The sequence below is a fragment of the Electrophorus electricus genome, chromosome 23, assembly GCF_013358815.1.
Source record: "Electrophorus electricus isolate fEleEle1 chromosome 23, fEleEle1.pri, whole genome shotgun sequence".
Lineage (NCBI taxonomy): Eukaryota > Metazoa > Chordata > Actinopteri > Gymnotiformes > Gymnotidae > Electrophorus > Electrophorus electricus.
The window spans coordinates 7,733,316-7,757,152 of NC_049557.1; the positions used below are offsets into that span (position 1 = coordinate 7,733,316).

General features: G+C 44.0%; 3 protein-coding genes across 7 annotated transcripts in view; all 3 read left to right on the forward strand.

Moving 5' to 3' along the window:
* Positions 1–2,985, forward strand: part of si:ch211-169p10.1 (coiled-coil domain-containing protein 120) — a 34,443-nt gene extending 31,458 nt beyond the window's left edge. For all 3 annotated transcript variants that reach the window (XM_027007589.2, XM_027007588.2, XM_027007591.2), the window contains exons 9-11: positions 36–137; positions 1,046–2,113; positions 2,271–2,985. In XM_027007589.2, the coding sequence (XP_026863390.2) occupies positions 36–137; positions 1,046–2,113; positions 2,271–2,376 (1,276 nt within the window). In that variant the 3' untranslated portion in view covers positions 2,377–2,985. The remainder of the gene's footprint in view (positions 1–35; positions 138–1,045; positions 2,114–2,270) is intronic.
* A 99-nt stretch (positions 2,986–3,084) lies between these two features.
* On the forward strand, positions 3,085–18,540 carry abcd1 (ATP-binding cassette, sub-family D (ALD), member 1). Of its 2 annotated transcripts, XR_004775548.1 has the most exons (11): positions 3,085–6,667; positions 7,417–7,597; positions 7,845–7,987; positions 9,111–9,285; positions 9,534–9,628; positions 12,994–13,139; positions 14,275–14,420; positions 15,072–15,156; positions 15,480–15,605; positions 16,013–17,142; positions 17,800–18,540. XR_004775548.1 is itself a non-coding variant. In XM_027007587.2 (10 exons), the coding sequence occupies exons 1-10, from the start codon at positions 5,756–5,758 to the stop codon at positions 16,320–16,322; spliced, it is 2,319 nt and encodes a 772-aa protein (XP_026863388.1). In that variant the 5' UTR covers positions 3,085–5,755; the 3' UTR covers positions 16,323–18,540. The 2 variants fall into 2 exon arrangements, 1 of the variants encoding a protein (XP_026863388.1); XM_027007587.2 differs by having other exon boundaries at positions 16,013–18,540.
* A 585-nt stretch (positions 18,541–19,125) lies between these two features.
* The window catches only part of plxnb3 (plexin B3), a 50,760-nt gene continuing 46,048 nt past the window's right edge, over positions 19,126–23,837 (forward strand). For both annotated transcript variants that reach the window (XM_035521880.1, XM_035521881.1), the window contains exon 1: positions 19,126–19,302. The gene's annotated coding sequence lies outside the window, so the exon portion shown is untranslated. The remainder of the gene's footprint in view (positions 19,303–23,837) is intronic.

The window sequence follows — 23,837 nt, forward strand, 5'->3', positions numbered from 1 at the left end:
TTACTCATGACGCAAACCCCACATTCCTTTTCCAGTCCAAATCGCTCTCTCCCACGGAGCACGTCCAATCCTGAGGGCAGAAGCGTCCCTGCCACACCCATGATGACCCGGAACGGGCGAGCTGTGGTACACGTTAGGTACACATCACTCCTCACACCTCGCAGGCTCAGAGCTCACACCGACTTACGGACTAGCAGCAGCATTTCTAACATTTTAAAAATAAGTTTAGTAAAGTTGAATCGCTTAAAATCACACCAAAAAGATGATACTGAGCTAATGAAAAAGGCTTTGAATAAAGTAAATAGAGGAGACTGTCAGTTTTCTACAGTTTAGGCTAATAACCCAAATGGTTGTGGTTTCTTTGTCTCCCCTGCGCCTTGTAGAGTTGAGTGGCTTTGGATGATGAGTTGGACAATGAACAAAGACTAGAAATGATAAAGGCGAAAATGTTTTCATTGAGCGGCTCATCTAAACTGAACATGTGAGGCACTAATGGATGTGATGCTTACATTTAGTCGTCATCCTTACAGCTCTTTATTTGCTACTCAATTCAATTACACACACAGAACAGTGTATTGTGTCCCACAGGCCTCAGCAGAGACTCCACTGGGCCTTTTAGACAAAGTGGAGTCTTAAATGGGCATGAAATCCCAGTGCATATCGAGCCTTTATTACTCCCACTACAGGACATCACTGACGCGTAGTCGGAATCGCTGCTGTTACACAGATGAAAAGATCATTACCTGCCATTAGATAAAGCTGCATGTTTCACTTGTCTTAACTGCACTAGATTTCATTGATAAAACAGGTCTTTAGCACATGGCCACGCAGCACGGCTTGCAGGTTAGCACCAGCTATGTTGACAAAACCACGACAGTGGTTTACATATTTACATTTAGCGACTTACAAAAGTAATTTGTTGACTGCATGTCAAAGTGACATGTAAAAATGACATGTAGAAATTTAATAATGCCAATATAAACCAGGTTTTGCCTGGAGATAGCCATTTGACCTTAGCTGATGATGTAATGTTGACATTCACCAGGTCAGAATCCTCCAGCGGTGCTGCAGCAGTGAAGCAGTGGTCAGACAATCCAGAGGCGTCCCAGCAGGCGCCCGTCCCGTCTCAGGAGGGTTCTGCGCCAGGCTCGTACAAGCAGGGCAGCTGCCCCTACAGCGTCCAGGCACGCCGCAGCAACAGCTCCGAGGCCTTGCTGGACCGCAGCGCGGACACCGGCGTGGACGAAGGAGGTCAAAGGTCAGGCCCAGTCGTCCGGAACGGGCCGAGCAAGAGCTCCGAGGCGCTGCCAGACGGGCGCGTGAGGCCGCCCCAGCGAGGCAGCCCCGAGCAGCAGGCGAACGGGCACGTGGAGGTGGCACGCATGCGCTCCGTGTCGGGCGGCCGCGGCCCTGGCGGAGGCGGGGTAACGGGCGGGGGCTACAATGAGATCTTGCTGGACTATGTGTGGGGGAAGCAGCAGAAGATGCAAGCCCAGCAGCAGCAGCAGCACAGACTGCAGTCTCAGGCTGGCCTGAAGGCCCGGCCCTGGCCCGAGGGGCCCCCTGCCGCCCCGCCGCCCTACGTGAATGGCTTCCACCAGCCGCAGACGCTGCTCCTGGGCTCAGGCGCCCCGGCCTACAGCCCGCTGATGCTGCGCGGGAAACCAGGCGAGCCCCGGCGGGTCAAAGTCAGCCGTACCAAATCCTGCGGACCGTTTGTTCCCCTCCAGCCACACCAGCAGGACTCTGCCCTGTTCTCGCCTGTGGCAGTGGGGCACCCGGACCAGCCTCCAGGGCAGTTCCAGCCCGCCAACAGGCCCACGCACCCACGCAGCGCCGACTGCACGCCGGATGATCCCACACGCAGCCTGCACAAGGCCCTGGCGCTGGAAGGCCTGCGGGACTGGTACCTCCGCAACGCCCTGGGGCAGGCTGGAGGCGCAGGAAAAGGCCAGGAGGGGGCGCCGTCACAGCGCAGACGCACCACAGCCTTGCTGCATGTCTCGCACGCCCACCCGCCACTTAAGCACCAGTCACAGTCGTTCCAGAGCGACGCAGCATACCCCCACCTGCCACAGTCCGCTACCTTCCACGGACATCCCCCACACGGGCGGTGAGTAGAGGAGAAGCTCCTTCAACCCCGACATATTTCATACACTTACAGTTCAGTCCAAAGTGGACTAAAGATCGAAAGTTACTTTTCACTAAAAATTATTTCTTTCTCAGAAAACAGCAGTGTAATTTTTACTTCTTCAATTTTTTTTCTATAGGTCCACGGATCTCTGTCAATATCAAGAGGCATTTCCTCCCAAAATGCAGGACTTGACACTTAAAGATACAAATAATGACAGACCGAGCCCAGGCACACTGGTCTAACACACACACACACACAGACACGACTACATGTGTAGACTACATGAACAGCTGTCGCCAAGCCCAGCAGCTCTGATGTAAACATAGCATTCTCAAAAATTTGAGACAGACAACAGATAATGAACACACTCTTAGCTTCGCTGTTTGGTATCGTCCAAGAGGTCCATGTTTCGTTTTTAAGAATCTACAAATAATTTTGTTGGATGCGCTGCAATTTTGTTTGTTCATGAAAAAGGTAGAACGCTTCTGTTTAAAATGTGTACTGTACACCTGATTTCAGTGACTGTACTCACATCACTTTGATTTGACATGTTTCATTTGTTGATTCTTGGTATTCTTGCTAAGTCAGTATTAAGCTTCAGGGTTTCTGCTACAGTCTCAAAATCCAGCATAAAGTCACAACTTGGATACTCTTTTAATCAGTCAGGATCTTTTCAATAACACTTTGTACATAAAAGGGAGATTTCTATGCAAATTACAATCAAGATGACTATGTTTAGACAGAATAGATAGTCTCTGATGTATGAATTAAGTTCTTAATATTTTGTGATACAGATTAGAGTAATAAGAAATTGGTAAGAAATTGTCTCTAAAAATGAACAAAAGTGGCTATAAACGCTAAACTTTTTTTCTTTTCTGAAGAAAAAAAGCCAAAGCTTTTCTCAGACAGCTGCTGTAGCATCGCAGGGCAGTGCAGACGGTGTGCATTCAGTGTCGCACTTAAAGGCTCGACGCTCAGCCCTGCGTACCCCAAAACAGCGGCGCCATGCACTGCTACTTCCCTTGTTGACGGCATGAGTAGTGCTAAATAGTATTACATATAGCTTGAAAAAAAAAAATCCAACAGCTAGAAACTGTTTTTGGGAACATCACGAAACGTTTGCAATGAGCAACAATTATTTTCTGAATATCGATGCAGTTACACGCAAGGTACTTCTTTGGCATAACTTTGCTAGTGGAAACCACCACAGGTGCTGTCAAATGACTGTTGTTCGTTATAATCATATAATTACTCAAAGAGCCAACAATTCCATGTGTTAGGCATGACAGTGACCACTAGGAGGAGCTCCATCGTTCAGCGAAGATGCCCTGTAACAAAGCAACACCACATCACAGTCAGATTCAAAAGCATGCTGCCAAGGTCACTATATGGCGGGAGTTTTGTTGCTAATTTCCGTCTACGTTTTCAATAGTCACTGCTGAAAATCGTCATTTACCAAGGTTATTGAACACCAAATGCCATTATTTGCCTTTGGGTTCATAATTAGTTTGAAATAATTTATCAATCAAAGGAGAACCATTATAATGTTATTTATTAAATACTATGTGACACTTTGACACTATGGTATAATTAAATCAGGATGCCAACAGTTAACCATCGTGCCTAGCAGTAATAGGAAGTGGAAAATACCTTATTTAGCTTTAGCTGTAATGTTAAAATCACATTGAGTGTAGTGCCACGTGTCTGTTTTCTCACACCTGGATTGCATTTTCTTTAAAGGTTAAGACTGGAACACTGCAAAAAAAAAAGAAAAGAAAAAAAAAGTCAGGATTGCTGGCTAATCCAAATTAGTGTATTATGTTCTATTCTTATTTTTTTTATATACCGTTATTGCTGTTTTATAATTTTAACTCTCTTATTCAAATGCATGCGGGTACTTGCCAACTGTCTATTTCTGACAATAGCCTATGGATCTCTCCTTACGAATCTCATCATTTCAGCTGATTCAGTAGTGTCTTGCCATGTGATGGGCCTACTCAGTATAAATCCTTATCAAGCCTGCATTTGTCAAAGACGATGCTAAAGAGTGTTACTACTTAAGCAATCAGGAGCTTCCCCTTGGTTGGATGGGTGCCCAGCTCAAACCTCGTCACCAAAGGCTGCCATGCTTGTCTCAGGACCAGACTGAAAACTGCTCTGATGTGGAGGATACTTTTATCCACCACAAAATCAACAGCACAGCTGCATGGGTAGCAACACAGACGGAAGACGAACCATTTTTCTAAGTAAAATGCAGCACAAGTGGCCTCTGAGAAGGTCACTGAATGTTTACTTTGCTTAGTGAACTTTAGGCAACAATTTTATATATAAAAAAGGAAAGACAACTGTTGTATTGTTACTCCTGCATCATTCATGCCTACATTTGTTGGCCTTGAGATGAAATGCTTAATGTTGCTCAAAGGTAGGTATAGCACATGTATTTTATTTTGAACTGAAATCATCAAGGTTAAATATTCAGAAAGCTCAAGGTAAAATAAATGTTTTGTAAACTTTATCGCCACAAATGATTTGTGGTACAAATGATTTACTGTTGTTACCATGCTTTGGATTATTTTACATTTTCATTGTAGAATCATGTCTTGGTTAACGAAGGGAAACAACCCTAAGCAATTTCATTCACTTTTTGAAGACTAAATCTTCTAAAAATATAAATTTTGACTGTATACTTCAGTTTGCAATATTCGTAAGTGTCTGGAACAAGACTGTACACGATTTGTTTTTATTATTTAATAAAGTTTTGTCCAATGCAGACGTGTGCTTCAGCACAGCGTGACCAACTAGCCCACTGGTCAGTGGATTTACGGACTAATGAGAAACTTCGTGTCCGGTGGGCAGTGCGTCCTCCTTATTCTACTGGGCACTAACTGGATTCAGTCGAAGATACTGGTATCTCAGCCATGGGACCCAGAAGGAAGACTGGTGCCGCACACAGTTATTATAGCCAATCATACTTCAACGCTCTCTGTCGAAAGCGCAGCTGTCGGCTTAGAGCAACATGTCAGGAAACGATGAGAGGTAGTTAACCTAATACACAACTCTTATCCTGAGGAAGTTGTTTCCGTTCATTAGCCTAGCTGGCTAGGTAGCCGGAGTAGCTACATTCACTGGCGTTTGTGGTAACTTCACCTAACGTTAGTTGATTCGGCTGTAAGTACGAGTGAACACGTATGGACGTCTCCGTATATCTGTAGTGGCGAATGATACTTAAATCTTTCGATGAATATCTTGTACACGCACAGCTAACTCGCTAGCTAGTTGGCGCTGTAGCGTTAAATGTTTAGCTCTCATCTTTAGCCTTGCTAGCTAACTTAGCTACGTGCTCGTAAAACTAGCTTGCGTTACATTTTCTTGAAATTACTGAGCTGCGTAAAAGTTAGACCATTAACTTGCTAGATAGCTATCTATCCTGTCTTGCACTTGGTATACGCCTCGATTTGCGACAAAGTGAACATAAAATCGCATCTAATCTATCTTGGGTAGCGTGTAACTTGATTAGATGCTTTAGAGTTGATCTAAGTGACAGGGTTTTAATTAGTATGCACTGCAACACACCGGAGACTTTCGTCTCTTAACTCGGCGCCACCGGGGACGCGACAAAAAATGTCTGTGGTCTATTCTCAACTACATTCTCAACTCAAGAGGCCTTCCGCAGTGAGGAAAGCGGTTTTCCTCACCGTCGCCGCTTATGGGGTAAAGAAACTTTATCCGTATATTTCTGAAAGACTTAAAGGGAGGACTGCCCAGCCTTGCGCGAACGGAGGGCCGCTGGAAGTGACGGAGAGACAGGGAAAGAAACGACGCTCTCCCGCTGTGAACCGTGAGTTCCTGGAGCGCCTAACTCGGCTGCTGCGCATCCTTTTCCCGCGGATCTTCTGCAGAGAATTCGGACTGCTGGGTGTCCACTCAGTCGCCCTTATTTCACGCACATTTCTGTCCATTTACGTAGCCAACTTGGATGGCAAGATAGTAAAGACCATTGTCAAAAAAGACCCCCAGGCGTTTGTCTGGGAATTAACGAAATGGCTACTCATTGCCATTCCCGCTACGTTTGTGAACAGTGCTATTCGTTACTTGGAGGGCCAACTTACTCTTGCCTTCCGTACGAGGCTGGTGACCCATGCCTACCGGCTCTACTTCCACAACCAGACCTACTACCGTGTCAGCAACATGGACGGTAGGCTGGCCAACCCTGACCAGTCCTTGACGGAGGACGTCGTTATGTTTGCCGGCTCTGTGGCGCACCTGTACTCCAACTTAACCAAGCCCATCCTGGATGTGGTGGTGACCTGCTACACGCTCTTGAAAGCGGCCGAGTCCAAAGGCGCCAACACCACATGGCCCTCGGTCATCGCCGGCATCGTGGTGGCACTCACCGCCAAAATCCTGAGGGCCTTCTCGCCGCGCTTCGGCAAGCTGGTGGCGGAGGAGGCCCGAAGGAAGGGTAACCTGAGGTACATGCACTCGCGCATCATCGCAAACTCGGAGGAGATCGCCTTCTATGGGGGTCACAAGGTAACGCGATTGTGCCGAGTTTAAAAATCGTTTTACTTTGGAAAGTCTTAAAAAGTACTTTTAAAGAATTTTAGAGATGCGTTCAGTTCATTTATTTTAAGACAAATTTTCTGGAGGTTAGTGCTATGATTCTGGCACGATCATTTGTCGAAATGTAGGGAAAATTATTAAGTGGATTTTTTTTTAACGTTTACCAGTCAAAGCAAATCAAACAAAATTTTTTAATGATACTTAAAAAACACGTATTGTGTTTAACTTATCGTTCTAGACGTGTATATCCTCAGACGGCATGCACGCATTCATTCAGCCTGTTTTGTTTTTTTTTGGGGGGGGGGGGGCGTCTCGAGCGTTCACCGGGCGCCTCTGAACAAACCGGTAACGTAGCGCGCGGTCACGTACTTAGCCAGTACTCGGTATTTCTAGGGCAAAGAAACATCATGTGATGTGGAACAAAGGCAAAGCCCTGTTTATTGGAGCAGAGGTCTGTGGTATGCTGCGGACCCCACATCTGCGTTTTCAAAAGGGCCAGCGCCGTTTAACACGTGGCATTGAGCTTGTCGTGTTACAGTACGAGACCAGGAGAATATGTTGCTCTCTCCCCCCCTGTGCCAGTAGTTACCTGATTATGGTTGTTTGAGACAGATACACGCAGTCGAGTGCTGAGCTAATAACTTTGCGCCCCTTCAGTTTGACGTGTTCTTCGTGTGTGTGTGTGTGTGTGTGCGCCGCTGCACGGTTGCCTGGCGCAGGTGGAGATGACGCAGTTGCAGCGCAGCTACAACGGGCTGCGCTCCCAGGTCAACCTGATCCTCTTCAAACGCCTCTGGTATGTCATGCTCGAGCAGTTCCTCATGAAGTATCTGTGGAGTGCCTCCGGCCTCGTCATGGTGGCCGTACCCATCATCACCGCCACGGGCTACTCCGTACACGGTACGACCTGCACGCTTCTCTTTATACACTAAAAGTACGATGCAGTCTTCTCTGAAGTACCAAAGAGGAGGTGATCTCTGTAACATGCAAGCCCTAAACACAGAATGCGGTTTGAGTGAGTGGTGTGTTGCAGATTGTTTGCGGCTGTGCTGTGCTGACCAGTAGTGCCCCGAACCTCACTGTAAATGAGGTCCTGTAGGCTTCTCTGCCTGCCACTGCTGTACTTTACGAAACCTCTTATTTTTAGATTCAGAGGATGTGAAACACGCAGCGATGGTGATGAAGGAGGAAGACCTGGTGAGCGAGCGCACGCAGGCCTTCACTACTGCCCGGAACCTTCTGAATGCAGGTGCCGACGCTGTGGAGAGGATCATGAGCTCTTACAAAGAGGTGTGGCACCTCCTTCAGTCCAGCCAATGACTATACAGGTGTTACTGTTTTGGGCTGTTGCCTCATGGGCTCTGTATTAGTCTGAAACTTTGACCAAGGGGCTTTGTGTGTTTTGAATTAGATGCTGGTGGTGATTATGATAATGATATTATTATTATTATTATTATTATTAACAGTTTAGTGTGCATTATAGAAGACATAAAATAGGACTAGTAATGAATAAATTTCTATCGTGCCAGAAAGATGCAGACGCTCATGGGCGGAGATAATAAGAATGATTTTACTACCAAGAGGATAGACCATAGTTGTAGAGGTTAAGGTCAGTACCAGATAAGAGTTAACATATCCAGCAGGGAGTTCGGTGAGAACAAACCAGAGCAGGCAGGGTTCAGTAACGAGTAGGGAACGCATAGCAAACAAAACCAAAGAGCAAATCCAAACAGGCATAATACATAAAACAGGTAAGGTCAAATCCAGAGAATGATCAGAACAGGAGATGGGAACTGCTCAGTACACGTAACTGGCAATACATCTCAAAGAGGGGGTGAACAGATCAGGAATTTGAACCTAAGAATACATGAGGAACAGGTGAATTCAGTTAGTACTCTAGAGACGTAGAATGCCTATGAGACACATGACTGCCTGAGGTATACTGGGTAGTGGAGTCCCAAAAGGTGGCGTTGGGAGGCTGTGTGACAAAATTAAGATGAAAAAAAGAAAATGAATACAATAAGATGAGAATGATAAAATCTAAAACAATGACATAGCAGCAGAAGATGATGGGATAGAGAAATGTGAATCTAAACAGGTAAGTCTTATCTCTCTTAAAAGTACCTACGGTCATCACGGGCCCTTGAGTCACTAGGAAGAGAATTTCAGAGCTTGGGGTTGTAAGAATAAGTCTGGCAGTGGCTGTGGCTCGCATGTTACTGCTAGGAGATTTGAGAGCTCTTGCAGAAATATGCCTAACAATCCCTAATATGTAATACTACTTATATAATAGCAATACTTAAATAATGACTAAATAAGATCAAATTCAGCTAAAAAAAACACCATAAAAAAGAGCTAATACATCAAATAAAAACATTTATGATTTCTATGCTGATTATTGGGCTTTTCCCAGGTAACGGAGCTGGCGGGCTACACAGCGCGCGTGTACGAGATGTTTGAGGTCTTTGAGGATGTTCGCGCTGGGGTGTATCGGCGTGCCGCCCAGGAGCCACAAGGTGGGGAGGCGGGCAGATTCGCACGGGAGGTGAAGCACGGCATGAGGGCGGAGGGAATCCTCCATATCAGAGGTCAGTCTGCTGCTGTAATGTCAGTGCCTGGGTTTAAGATGACATCTCACAGGGTTAAACAGGACTCATGCATTTCATTTGTCATCACATTTAAGTTAAAACACTTGTCATGACATTTAATAAAGATCGTACTTCCTAGTGCTTCGTTACCCAGAGTTTTAGTCAGTCACTGAAATATTACATGTCAGTTATAATGGCATTGTGTTACATGACTAATCCCTTGTGTTTTGCCCATGTGTTGAGCGCAGGTCAGGTTATTGACGTGGAGCAAGGCATCAGGTGTGAGAGCCTGCCCATCATAACGCCCACCGGCGATGTGGTGGTGTCTAGCCTTAACATCAAGGTATATTCCTGCACTGCACACAACTTTTCCAGCTGTTTTACCACTCCACCTCTTCTTCCGCACCTTAGTAAAAATCGGCACTGGACTCTACTAGCAGTATGGTGCTGGCATATGGCATGTAGCAGAAGTAACAGAGTATTTTAGTAAACGAGGATTCTATCCATGGCTCCATCACTTATTCGAACAATGGGATAAGAAATACTTTTGCTTTAAAGAGCAATAGTAGATATACAAAATAGAAAAGAGAATAAATGTTAAATGAATCATTTTCAATGCAAAAACTAATAAATAAAAAAAAGAATTCAAATCATTTTTAAAATGGGTATTTTTCATGTGACCATTTTCTTTTTACCATTTTTTCAATATACCTGTGGAACATCTGTTTCTGAACGGAGTCCTTAAACATCATTTTGACACAAAATAGTTTGGTATAAACACATGAAAAATATAAACCAAGTAAAACGAGTTTAGTTGGTATTTATTACATTCTCTAACCTTTACAGTGCATTGAGTGAGCATCAGTGTTGGTGAAAGCATAATTTTTGAAAACTAGCTAGATTTCTCAGACAGAGCAGTTTATTACTTCCCCAGTGTACAAAAGGTGATTCCCTAACAGTATCTGTATACTCTAGTGTAGATCCAAAAATGTAAAATGCGACGTCTCTGCCAATAAATATGACAAGAAATCGCTCTGGCACAATTGAACAATTGAACAATCTCACGTAGTTAGCGAAACTATCCAATTTTCCAGCTAACCTGTAAAATATCAGCAGCATGACCACGTGACCTCCCGGGTCCTGCAAGCACACTTGATATCTGGGTTTATGTAAACATTTTCCTTCATCTTCTTCACTAAAACCCGTTCGACTTTAATGCTATGAAGATACTGGATTCTGGGAGTTTATTTATAACTTCTGTCAATAACTTTTCTGTCGTTTCAACGGTTTGGTATGCTCGCACATTTTTGATGTTAGCGAGTCTAGTATTCATCTACTGAGTCTGTTTTCAGCTTAATGGACTTTTTGCACATATTTCGCGCAAGGTACGATGGGGCATAGGAATACTGTGGACAGTCATATGAATTAAAATAATGTTAGTTTCGATGTTAGCCTAAATAATAGCATTAAAGGCCATATAGCCTATACAAATGGACATTTTAGAGCACATAGCTTGTATGTCACGTACACAGTAAAGTATATGATGAGAGTGCATTTCATCTTGCCCCATTACTTATCCCAAATGTTTCAGCAAGTTTGGGATTTGATTATTGATTATTTCAAACAATATATCAGGACAGAGTCTGACGTGTAAATGTGCAGGAACCATGTACAGAGAAAGCATGCCACAGCTGGATACTGAGGTCTCATTAGTGAGGGGTTTGTATAACAGGTTGTTTATTGAGCTATGTTATCTGTCTGATTTTAAGCTACTTTTCCATGGTCTTTGACCTGGTTTTCCATGGTTCTTGCTGATATTATACATGTCAGAGGAATTACACAACCACAAGGCATTATTGGTCATAAATCTGTGAATGTGCCTGAACATGTTAACTCCTTCAGGCTATGCTTTTAATATGTTGTAGGTTTGTGTTTTCAAAACCTAAACATTTTTAAATCGGGTTCAGCCTGCTGCTCATGACAGAGCTCCCTACACACCTAATCTAGGTTTAATTAGCTGGTGAGATGAATTATGTAGTTAATGAAGCTTGTCCGTGTAGGATGAGGCCATGAGTGGAACCGAAACATATCAGGACATCTCATCACCAAGCCTTCTTATTGTGGGTTGTTTCAGGTGGTCCAGGTTTGGTTAATGCGGGTCGTTTCACCTGGTGCTGTTTAATGTGGGTTACTGTTGTGTCACACTGACACTGTTCATATATTTCAGTTTCCGACCGTTTGCTATTCTGGTTGTAAAATGAATGCATTTTTAGAGAGTTTGTGTAAGGTCTCATTTAGGCAAACATTTTTTGTTGGTTTTTTCTTTTTCTTTTTTTTTTTTTTGCTCTTGAGGTGGCCATTGGATCGAGTGTTAGAACTGCGACAGTATATCAGCCAAGAGAAGTAATAAGATATGGAGGTTTATCTAAGGACAAGCTGTCAATGTTTGTTCCCTTGTCACCCATTTTCTCTTGGGCAAGAGCTTCCTAATCCAGTCCCTTCTTTCGTTTGTTCCAGCTTCTAGTTACACCTGAAGTCCTTAGCGTAGAGCTTTAGTATTTTTGATTACCTGGTCAAGTTGTATTGGAGGCTAGAATAGAGCTGCAGGACCTCAAGTGCTGCTCTAGACACATGTTACTGGGTAAAGGCTCTAACACATTCCCATTCCACTTTCTTCATAGAACTTATTCTGTCCACTCCCACATTTGGTCACATTTGTTTGTTGGCCTTGACACAATTTTTGTGTTACAAAATGATGCTCGGGCATCAAACATTAGTGATCACACAGTGTGACAGCTACGTCTGTCACTGCACGAGATTTGAAAACCTCAAAAAGGTTTTTTCGCCCAAGTCGCATCATGGCGCCACTCCCGATGCCTTACAGTCTGGTTTTGTGCTTCTGATGTAGGTCTGTTCTGCACCAGAACCCTCATGGTTAATTCATGCTTCCTGTTAAATTCTGGGAGACGGATCGTGCACGTCATGCCCTGATGCGCGCCCCCCCCCCCCCCCCAACCCCCGCTGCCGGTTTGTCAGGAACAATGTATCCATTATTCCGCGCTGCTCTGCCTCCATGCTCGTGAAGAGGGCGCTTCCTGTGCCGAAGCACTGCACAGCCGAGTCGTCCAGGAGATCCTGCTCTAACACCCTCCCGTGTCTCTCCTGCTGTGGCAGGACCGGGACTCCATAGCTGCAACCTGCAATCCCATGTGAGATGGGCTAGAACAAGACAGCTAGCGTGCCTCACCCTCCCATTCATGCAAAGAGCAGGGAACACAGAGATGTCAGTGAGGAGTCTCTCTAACCAAGGCAGCTGTCAGACACGGACAATGCAGCAGAATTTCAAGAAGAAGCAGGAGTATGTTTCAGGCATTTTCTCCAAGCAAATTAAACGTCTGATATGTGATTCTAACTGCATGTGTGGTGTGTAGAGCTGTCAGACTGGGTTCACTGTAATTACGTGCCATTGCGGAACACGTTATAAAGACAGGATTTTGCACAAGAGCAAAATAGTATGTTTGCCTCAGAAACCTCATACACTTTGGATCTTACTGGTACTTATTGGTATTGGGACTCTTGCATCTTACTCATAAGCTGTGCATCTTCATTTATGCTTCTCTCTTACCCTATCTTTTATCTGTCCCACTCTGTTGGTGTGTGTGTGTGTGTGTGTGTGTGTGTGTGTTTGCGTTCCCACACGCCTCTCAGGTGGATGAAGGAATGCACCTGTTAATCACGGGTCCGAACGGCTGTGGGAAGAGCTCTCTGTTTCGCATCCTGAGTGGCCTGTGGCCCGTGTACAGCGGCCTGCTGTACAAACCCCCCCCTCAGCACATGTTCTACATCCCACAGAGGTATGGAGCATAAACACATGCAGCAGAGCGCCGACTGATGAGACAGAATTAGAATATTTCATTAGAGCACACTAATTAAACAATTATACTATGTGTTCATTACACATATTGATTGATTAATAGAATAAGTAATGCTAATTATACCATCATCGATGTAATTAAGGAAATATAACTTAATAGAATTGTAATTATATGGGTACCAGTAAAATAAGTCTGAATATGTTTGTGGGCCTTTATTAGGTTGATGAGACTCTTTGGGTTCAGATTGACTTCACCCTGAAAATGACCCCCAGTTGCTTAAGAGTTAGGGTTGCGTGAGCGTGAGTGACTGCTCCCGTGTGTGTGGGGAGAGCCTGTGCGCTTTCTCATTTCATGCCTTGCTAAGCTAATTAGGACTGATGAGTGTGGCGGTTACTACGGAGAGCAGGTTCTGGGAGCAGTGGGTCCAGATGGCCCTGCAGGGTTCGTGTTCGACACATTTGCCTCATTGAAAGAGATAATACACTGGGAGCAGTAGCAGCAGAACGTGTCCGCACAATACACTCCTCCTGACATCACTCGAGTCTGACAGCTGTACTTTGTGTAGACCCATCGCAGGTCAGTGAACATGGTAATGCATTGTTAAGTCGACACGGTTGAAGAGGCGTGCGCTAAGCTAGGGATGAAAGAGCACTTAACCCTAACCCAAACTCAGAACTGAATGTAGTGTTTCCCAGACTGACATACATCATTGATTTAAATACCTGCACTTCTTATTTTGATTTAAAGAATTTGATTGAGGGCCCTGTGAACGCTGAAGGAAATAATGTCAAGAAGTAGCAAACTGGACGACTGAACTTCTAAAAGCTTAGTGCAGTCAAGTTGCTGTGTGTTAAACTGGGCAGGACATTTAAAGGAAAATGCATTGGTCTTCACAGGGCTTTGTCATTTTCACCTTAATTCCATGAAAGATGATTTCTGGTAAAGTTCGTCAAAGCTTTACTATGTCCGCCTGTCAGTACATTTAATTTCTTTTTCTTTCTCTTTCTTTATTCTTCCTTTCTTTACAACTTGAATTGTTCTTTTATTCTGTTTTAATAATTATTATTTCATTCTTTCCTACTTTTCTTTCTTCTTGCACTGAGTTTCCCCATAGGCCTTACATGTCAGTGGGCACTTTGCGAGACCAGGTGATTTACCCAGATACGGCCGAGGAGATGAGCGAGAAGGGCTTCACTGACCAGCAACTGGAGGGAATCCTGAGCACCGTCAACCTGCTCTACATCCTGGAGCGAGAGGGAGGTGAGTCACCCCAGAACACCGCCTCGCACCTCCACACAAAGCACCGCCTCACAGCTTCACCCAAAACACTGCCTCGCACCTCCATCATCAAAATAACCTTACATCTTCACGCAAAACAACACCTTTCACCTCCACCTTAAAACACCATCTTACACCGCCACCTTAAAACACTGCCTTATGCCTCCACCATAAAATATTCCCTTACATCTGCAGCACAAAACACTGTCTTATACCTGCACTACTTTATATTGGCACTTTGATTCCCTGCTCTTGCGCCTGGAGGGACCTGCTCTTAACACCTCACTGAGCTCATAAAGGCCTTGATAATTAGATGGAGACTTACTTTTGATGACTGTGATGATTAAAATAGAGGCTGGAGAAGAAGCCCAAACACTGAGTCAGCTTGCGGCAAACCGCTATAGAAAGTGAAATGGCTATAAAAGGAGACATTTCTCTCTCATTTGTAACACACAAAAAATAGTTTTACAACTCTGCACCCAGTTCTTGTGCTTTGAAATGTCCTTGGTGCATCTCCAAGTTTACAGATTGTACTTTAAGAGTTTCAGTTTGACAGTGAACTGTTGTAATTACAGCAGAATGTACTGCCTTTTAGCTAGTTTGAGGTGGCTTATATACAGTGTTTCTTTACAGGTTGGGATGCAGAGAGTGACTGGAAGGATGTCTTGTCTGGAGGAGAGAAACAAAGAATGGGAATGGCTAGAATGTTCTACCACAAGTGAGCCAAAGGAACAATAACCACATAAGTCAACACTTTTAAAATAAGCAAATAGGACAATAACTACATAAAAGTTAACACTTTCAAAGCCCAGTATTTATTTAAACCCCAAAGTCATCTGGTATAACACAAAATACTGGTCAGATACTAGGAAGGTACAAGAGCCAAGAAAATAAAGTGATTTTCCTGGCATCATACTGTTTACAAATCTCTTGTGGGATTGTCTGTTTGTCCGCTTCGTTGCTCTGCTGAGCCGTGCCCTCCACAGCAGAGGTTTGGATTTTGTGGAGGTTGCTGACTGGTCCCTGTGTTCTTTCACCCAGACCCAAGTACGCCCTCCTGGATGAATGTACCAGTGCTGTTAGCATCGACGTGGAGGGCAAAATCTTTGAAGCTGCAAAGGACGCTGGGATTGCACTTCTCTCAATCACACACCGTCCGTCACTCTGGTGGGTGTTTGTCATGTGACTACCCAGGCTAGTTTTTACAAGGCTCAAGGGAAAGGTAGTTCAGTTGTAGTTCACAAATAGTATTTTTTATTTTGGGAACAAGACTCTTTCATACTCTGATCTCTGCTAGGTTTATACTCTCTCAGCCTATCACTAAGACTCTGGATCACCTGAGGCTCATGTTTAATGTTGCTTTATCTCCTCAAGGGGAAAATGTCTTGATAAACAGTTTTGTGAGGCTGCTGCTCAACAGACCATGCATGCTGTCTGATCAGATGTTAATAAATTTTCCATAGTTAAAAAGAAATAAATAAAACAATAATACCTCTTCTTTTTTAGTATTAAGAGTAAACAAATAATAACAATAATATGTGCTCAGTAATAATAATATGTGCTCATGTGCTCAGGAAGTACCACACCCACCTGCTGCAGTTTGACGGTGAGGGCGGGTGGCGCTTCGAAAAACTGGACGCCTCCACGCGCCTCTCGCTGCAGGATGAGAAGCTGCGGCTGGAGACACAGCTCTCGGGGATCCCCAAGATGCAGCAGCGGCTGGCTGAGCTCTGCAGCCTCCTGGGGGAAGACAGCAGCCTGACGAGCCCCGGGGAGCCAGAGGGGGAGAGGAAGGGGGGGCCGGAGGAGGAGCAGGGGCCGCAGGGGGAGAGGGAGGAGAGAGACGCCCTCCCCGCCCAACAGGGGAAGAGCCTTATGGAGTGATTTGCTGCCAGGTGATGGAGACATGTTTGAGGCCAGCTGTGTGTGTGTGTGCGCGCGTGTGTATACAGCTCGATAAAGAATTTCAAATCAAAATCAGAGTTCAGATGTAGTCTATAGGAACCTTCTTTAGCTGTGCATTGCTCTGTGTGTACGGATTGCATACGCACACACTTGTGTGTGCTCGCACTTGTGCACGGGCGTGTGTATGTGTGTTTGAAGGCTAGTGTCCCAGACTGTGTGTGTGTGTGTGTGTGTGTGTGTGTGTTAGAGGTGGGGGAGGTAAAGCAGCAGGCAGCTGCCAGCTCTTCCAGGTGCTGCAGATGATGAAAGCACCCATGAAAGCTGCTCCAACGCTTGCTATTGCAGTTCTCTACAGAATTCTCTCATCTCTCTCACCTAGGAATTGGAGCACGTGTGTGTGTGTGTGTGTAAGTGTAAGTGTAAGATTCTATGTGCACAAGCAGTATGTATTTGAATGTGTAACAAACTCATAGGACTGCTGTTAGATCACTGGTTGTGTGTCATACTGTTCATTTAACAACAGTGAGTTTCTCACAATGCTGTTAATTTGTTAGGATGTGCCACTTAATGCTGTAGGTTTTATTTTGTGCCATGTTGTACAAAAAACATTTTAAAAATATTTTAAAGGCAAAAGGATTTATCATTTGTTTTATTTTGTTTGTTTGTTTGTTTGTTTGTTTTGATTGGGTGGTTTGTGATGAAACTGTGAATGATTTTGTGAATGACAATGAGGAATTGCAACACTGATCCATGAAGGCTTTCCATCATGGCTTGGTGAAAGGTCATATCCACTGCTGAGGTCAGTACGGTATAGTTCGCACAGTGAGACGAGAGTTACTCATAAGGGATGCACAGTAACTTCACCTTTGCCATCCCTTTGCTGTAGTAGATATCCATAGTGCCCTTAATCTTAATAATCCACTGCTAAAATTTCTACTTTAGTGAATTCAGTTCATTTTAATTAACCCAACTACCACCATTTAACAGTTACATTTAATAGTTTTCAGTCCCATAAGGCCTTACTTCAATTACAATTCAAAAATCACACAAAATCTCTCTCTCTTTCTGTGTGTGTGTGTGTATGATTTTCAGATTCCAGAGATAGAGGTAGTCTTAGTTGCAGATATAGAATGTTGCAAAGAGAAGTTCATTAGCTGTGAAAACAGAAGTTTAACTACAATAAACTGCAGTTACTCACCTGGAATCTTTGGATTTCCTGTAGTAGATGTAGAGATGGTTACAATTGCATTGAAGTACGCTGTAGTTTTGTACACTGAAGTGCACTTCACTCCAGTTTTAACTCGGTTCCAAATGATGTGCAAACTGTGATTTTGAAATACCAGTTGGTGAAACCAGTTCACAGTCAAAATAGTGTATGTTAAATCACAACGTTCCTCCCATTGGAGTTGCTCAAATTCAGAGTGTAAACCAGTTTTTTTTTTTTTTCTCCATTTAGATTTCCTCACTTCATTGCTGCCATAGCAGTAAGTGGCCATGCAAACACGTACATCATTAAAACTGTGTCCATTAGCATTAAAATGCCCTGCCATTGGAAATGACAGATTATTCAATCTTATGTTTGGTTATATGATCAAAAAAACTTTTGTTTTGTTTTTTTCTTTTTTTTGTTTAATTACATTTCATGCAAGAGATGCATTAGACATTAGGCAGTGATGCGTGAGAAGGAACTGGAGACGATTAATCCTTTTGGGCTGGTTATTTTAGTTTATAAATTTAGTACATTTAGAGAGCTGCTGAAGGAGCTCAGTCTTTGTGTTCTACATATATGTCTTGGATCTGGTTCTGTTCTGATATTAGTAATTTCAAAGTATGTTTTCACTCCCATATACAGTATAACAGTAATTTTGAAGTATACCTATTATGAATTTCACCTTTTGTGTGCCTTCTAAGTGTCCTTGAGAAATTTCTAATGTTTTTCTTCAAAAGAAATTCAGAGTTTTTGAGTGTTTGTTGATTTTAAAAACTCAGTCACTTAGCTGATGTTGGATAATTGTAGCCAAATATTAATCATTTTCTTTAAAAAACATTTAATGAAAATTGCTCTAGGTTTGGTACATTGATTTTTATAATGGTGTTATACCCTGAAAGATTTTATTAAAAATGGATTTTGCACTAGTAATGCACAAATACTTTTGTATCATGAATTTACATGATGCATTAAAACCTTGTGAATTTCCATGTGGCGCATGTGTGGAATTTGATTCCAAATAACTAATTTTACTTGTATTCTTACAAATAATAATTGGATGTACTGTAATTATTTTCTATACAGCTCTATACATGATCTATATAACCCAGTGCTGTTAATATTAGACTTAAATTTGCACAATTGCCTGTATGGCTATTTTCCTACATTCATACAACATAAAACATTTTGTCTAAAAATACGATCTCCGGGTGGTTTATTTTAACAATGTATTACTTTGTCTATAGATTACAGTGCTTTACCACTTGGCCAATCACAATGTAACTCGACGTTACACAGGTACTGTTTCACTTCTGTCTTATTTCGATATTATTAGCTAGTGGAGCAGAATGTTTTTAGAAGTGCAAATGTACATGAATAACTTGTGATTGTGCCTAATTAAAACGAAAATCCTACTGTTAGTAAAACCTTGTCGCACCGCACCAAACCCTAATAACCCTGACCATAGGGTGCCGCTGCAGCCCCGTGCACATCGCGTCGGCCCGCTCCAATGGCCCGGGTCCTTGGAAGATGGACTGGTTTTCCTTAGCTTACTCCACGTGTTGCATTGTGCGTTTTGCGTCCTTACCTTTTGCTTGGGGAAGTTCGTTTTGGAGCGCGCAGTAGCACCGTTTGGGGGCGGAGGTTAGCACGCAATTGTACAGTTTTGTTGATTCAGCGTGAATAGATCTGAGTAGACCACGAATTTTGTTCGGAGTCTTCTCGTGACGATAAACGGACAAACTGCGGAAGGTAAGCTAAGGGGTTTTGCATATAGGCAGGTCTGAACGAATTCACGGAGTGTCTTTTAAATGCCCCAGTTATCTACACCAGACTTTTAACTGTTCCAGTCTTCTATCCCGGACAGGTTTTATTATGAGAAAGCTGCAAACGCAGTTTGAATCAATGTCAAGTGCGATATTATTATAATTATTTAATGAAAGAAGTGTTAGCGCTGCGTGTCACTTTGAAACTTTGAATTAAATCAAGTTATTTACGAGATTTCGAGATGCATGTTTGGCTATTTAAACAGTTGAGTGTTTTGAAAACCCCTCCTTTGAGTTGCCAGTTTGTGAACTGCACAGCTATGGGTTGACATTGACACGGTTTGAGGCAGCAAAACAACAACCTTGCACAGTTAACTATGGACCAGCGAACGCGTGAGGAGGGAACGGCCCACATTCTTTTGCGCTCGCGGTGTCCACCTGCTTTTCGCCAGGCCGTTCACGACCGACGTGCAGCTCTCGGAGAAGTCACGTGCTGGACCGAATGCCCGTAAGGTAGTCTGGCGGAGTTGAGGGCGCCCTTGGGTGCCGTGAGCCAGACAGTCGTGAAACTAACGACGACAGTTCGTCCACCTGTCGTGAGTCGCGCAGTCCCGCGTGCCTTTTACGTGGTCAGAAGTGATCCGAGGTGGAGTGTCAGGTTTCAGACAACAAATATGTTAAAAGCACGACTTGGTCATGGGGGTGGTACGTTAACAGGGTAGACGTCAGATCGGCGGTCTGTCTGCCATGTTATTTAGCTGCACAACATTCAGAAGATGACATTTCGTTAGTTAACAAGATTGTTGTCGAATATGCAGTATTTCACGAGTGAGTTCGTGTCATGGTCTACACTTGCTTACGTTAATTGTTGCAACAGCATTTAGACTTTGAGTGAAGAATTTATTTAACGGCCTACTTTAGCTGCTGTGGTGAGCAGAATGTAAAGGTTGCACGGGTTCATAACGCGACAATAGTTTTTGCAGGACATTTCCAGCACTGCGGAATCGTTTAGTGGTGAGGACGGGTGAGGCTTGGTGCTTTAGTCAGAAATCACCCGGGACCAGAGACGGAAGCTGTCTCGGAGCAGTCCAGGCCCGCGAGGAAAGCGCGAGCGGAGGGACGCTTTGATTCCGACAGTTCGAGAGCAAAACTGCCCCTCCTCTTCCTCCTCCTCCTCCTCCCGTTTTCCTTCATTCCCATTTTCCGCGCGTTGTGAACCAGTGGCGGAGTTGCGATGAGTTTCTACGGTGAGTCGCATCAAGAACGCTGCCTAGAGATCTACGCTGCTGAAGAACTCCTCTACTTTCTTGATTTCATGAGACAGGGAGAGCAATGCTCTATAATGTTAGGAGCACATTTATAATTCGTAGTTTCCCATTGCAAAAAGACGCTTTTTTCTTCTTCTGAATAATCTTCTCCCCCAGACCCTCATCCATTCTTCCCCCTCATAGTCCTTTCTCGTTCCATATGACTCTCACTCGCTCAGTAATATGTGCATTAGTGGATTTTAGCAGTCCTGATTACAGTGTTTCTTGTTAATAAACCTTAATCTTGATCTCCCCTCTGCCCGACTCATCCAGTGTTCATTACTGCACAGGCTAATAAGACCGAAATATACCCTCTGCATTACAATGCGCGTGCTTGTCATGACCAATAATTTACTGCAGTGTGAAGTCTCCAAAGTATGAATTATTAAAGTCTTGTGGAACGAAAAACATGCAAGCGTTTTTAAAGAACTGGTAACATTATGGATATGCATAATGAGCAACGGCGTATGAACTTTAGGCATATTCGGAATGTTCTAATGAGCGAGAGCATGTGAACTTTCTCACCCTGGCTCTAGCCTCCAAATTCTGTGATCTGTGGCGGAATTTACTGCATGGCCTGTACCGCGGAGAGTTTGCGGGTGCAGACGGACGAACGCTCGCGGCTGTGTCTTCTCCCACTGGAGGCCCATATGGTGCACTAGCGTGAGGAGTGAAATCTTTCTGTTTGCTCCCTCTGGCCCCGAGACTCCCACGCCCCCCCCACTGGCCTGTGGTCATGACCGAGGCCCCAACTGCTCTATTGTATCACATGATGGTGTGCACGCTTGAAGGTTTTTGTCTCCTTGCCCCTGATGATGCCTCATTAGCTTATAAGGCATAATGATTGTGACCAATTACATTTTATTACCAGTCATACTTGTTCATATAATTTCACTAGTGTGTTCACAATGGTATGGGTAATTGCTTTGACACATCTGCTAAATCATTGTACTATGCATATCCATGCTTTGCATTAGAAATAGCTAGTCTAATTGATAACAAACATTTATGTTAATTGCACCAATGTAAAAAATCCTGTGCTCTGGTGCTTTGCGAGAAGCAGTATAGTTTGAGTCTGTGTTAAAGGCGGCAGGAGTTGCTGCTACCACAACAAGAAGAACAGCCACATTCTCACTACAACACCCAGTAGGCATGTTTGCTAAGCTCATTGTGTGTTTACCCAACCCTTTGTGCGTTTAGCGAGTTTGCTGTGTCTAAACTCAGCGCTGGTCTTGGGGCAGTGGGGGTACTGTTACAAGAGGTTATCGGGGCATTAAAGGGATACCCCAGCATTTCTCAACCTGAGGGCACTTCTAATGAAAGCATGAGGGCAGTTGTTGGAAAGACTTGCACTAACTGCCCTTAGGCTGCCAGTATAAGCATGTTTTAATTAAACAGCTTTGTTGTGTTTGTTTTTTGCTTTTCAAGTGCGGGATCCATGCGATGACATCACTGTGGTAACAGGCTATGTTTCAGATGTGGTCTGTAGAGATTAGGTTGAAAAATATGCTGGAGCACCTTTTTAAAACCGTTCCGTCCGACTAGACGAGAAGCCATGTCTCGGTGTGCCTGTGCCGTTGTCCTTCCCAGTACCCTAGTCTTGATATTGAGAATGTGAGATTAACACTCTAGCAGTTTAACACTCCCTGACCTCCTTCTCCTGTCTGAATTATCACAGGATCCTCAAAGCAAAGAGGTGACACACTGACCCATATGCTCACACACACGCGCACACCCGCCCACACATATATACACACACACACACAGTAATCCACCTACTCAACACCAACCCCCACGCACACATGCACTGCACGCGCACACAAAGGAGACATCTGTCAGTGCATTGTAAATCACTGATTTTCCTGTCCGGGGTTATCGGAGGATGATCAGAACACAAATTGAGTTCATGAAATTGAATTAAAAAGAGGCTTTTTTATGATTGTCGCTGCGTGGAAGATATTGGTTATCTTCTGCAGCCGGGAGGTTTGCTGGAGAGACACTTTCCAGCCTGCCTGGTCGGTTTGTTATCTTTATGTAGCAACTGGGGCAGCTGCTACATTAACAAAGCAAATCTGCATACAGTTCTGTTGCTGTTTATGTAGCTTAAAACCTCTGAAATTTTTGAAAACACACAGGCATGTGCACATGCGCACACACACACACACACACGAGCAAAAAATACACTGGTCAGACCTGTACCTTCTAATAGTCTGTTTGTGTGCTCATTTGCATGCAGCAGCAGACTGAGTGGTTTTGCATACCTGTATGAAGGTATACTTGAAACACTCCATATATTCCACTTTGGAACAGACAAGGTGTGTGTGTGTTTGGAGAGAAAGAGCGTAAGTAGAAGAGGGGGAGGGTAATAGAATATAAACAGAAATATTGCGCCTGGGTCTCATGGTTAGGGGTCAAAAGATCAGGAAGCAGGCGGGGCGTGGGGGTTGGATTGAGAGCACTTGTGTGCCTACACCTGCTCCGCAACATGATTAGTGTTGCTTTACCATTTCTGGGTGTGTGCGTGTGCGTGCATGTGTGTGTCTTTGCTAAACCACAAGTGTGCTAGCTCCCTTGGGTTTGTTTACAGTCTGTTTGAGGATGTGAGGATAGCCGCGTGTGAGAACCCTTCCAGTCAGGCTTACCCACACGTCCAAGAGCTCCGGGACGCTCCCGGATGTCCATCTTAAATCCAGCAAGCTGAGAAGCTGTGGAACCAGTCACAAAGGCAAGGACAGTGCTAGAAATAGCCACTTGATTATCACATGATATGTTCAGCCCAACCATATGATTTTTTTTGGCATTCAGTAAGAATTCAGTATTTGTGCGTGTCACAATCTGAAGAATAAACAGAGAGAGAATGGGAGAGTGTAGGAAGGAAGCAGGGAGTAAGGAGGGAGAGAGAGAATGGAAGAGAGGAATAGAGAGACCTTTACCCCCACCTTGAGAACAAAGTGTGCGTGGTCAGCTGTTTGTATCTAATGAGTTACTGGTTACTGTACCTCTGAGTCATATAGAACCAGTTCCCATACATCGTTTTTTTTTTCCTCCAATAAATTACCTCTAGCTCACTACTTCCTACTGGTCCAAAGTCTGTTGTGCAGTGTGTTATTCAAAACTTTTCCCATAGAACGTCAGAATGTGTCAGAATGGTTCCTTTTGTGCAATCTTGGTACATCAAACAGTGTTTGTGGTGAACAAAGCTTAGTGTGTGAGC

Coding starts and splice junctions, on each gene's coding strand:
- abcd1 (XM_027007587.2), top strand. CDS start 5,756: ATGTCTGTGGTCTATTCTCAACTACATTCTCAACTCAAGAGGCCTTCC. Junction 6,668..7,416: donor CCTTCTATGGGGGTCACAAG/GTAACGCGATTG, acceptor TGCCTGGCGCAG/GTGGAGATGACGCAGTTGCA. Junction 9,629..12,993: donor TGTCTAGCCTTAACATCAAG/GTATATTCCTGC, acceptor CACGCCTCTCAG/GTGGATGAAGGAATGCACCT.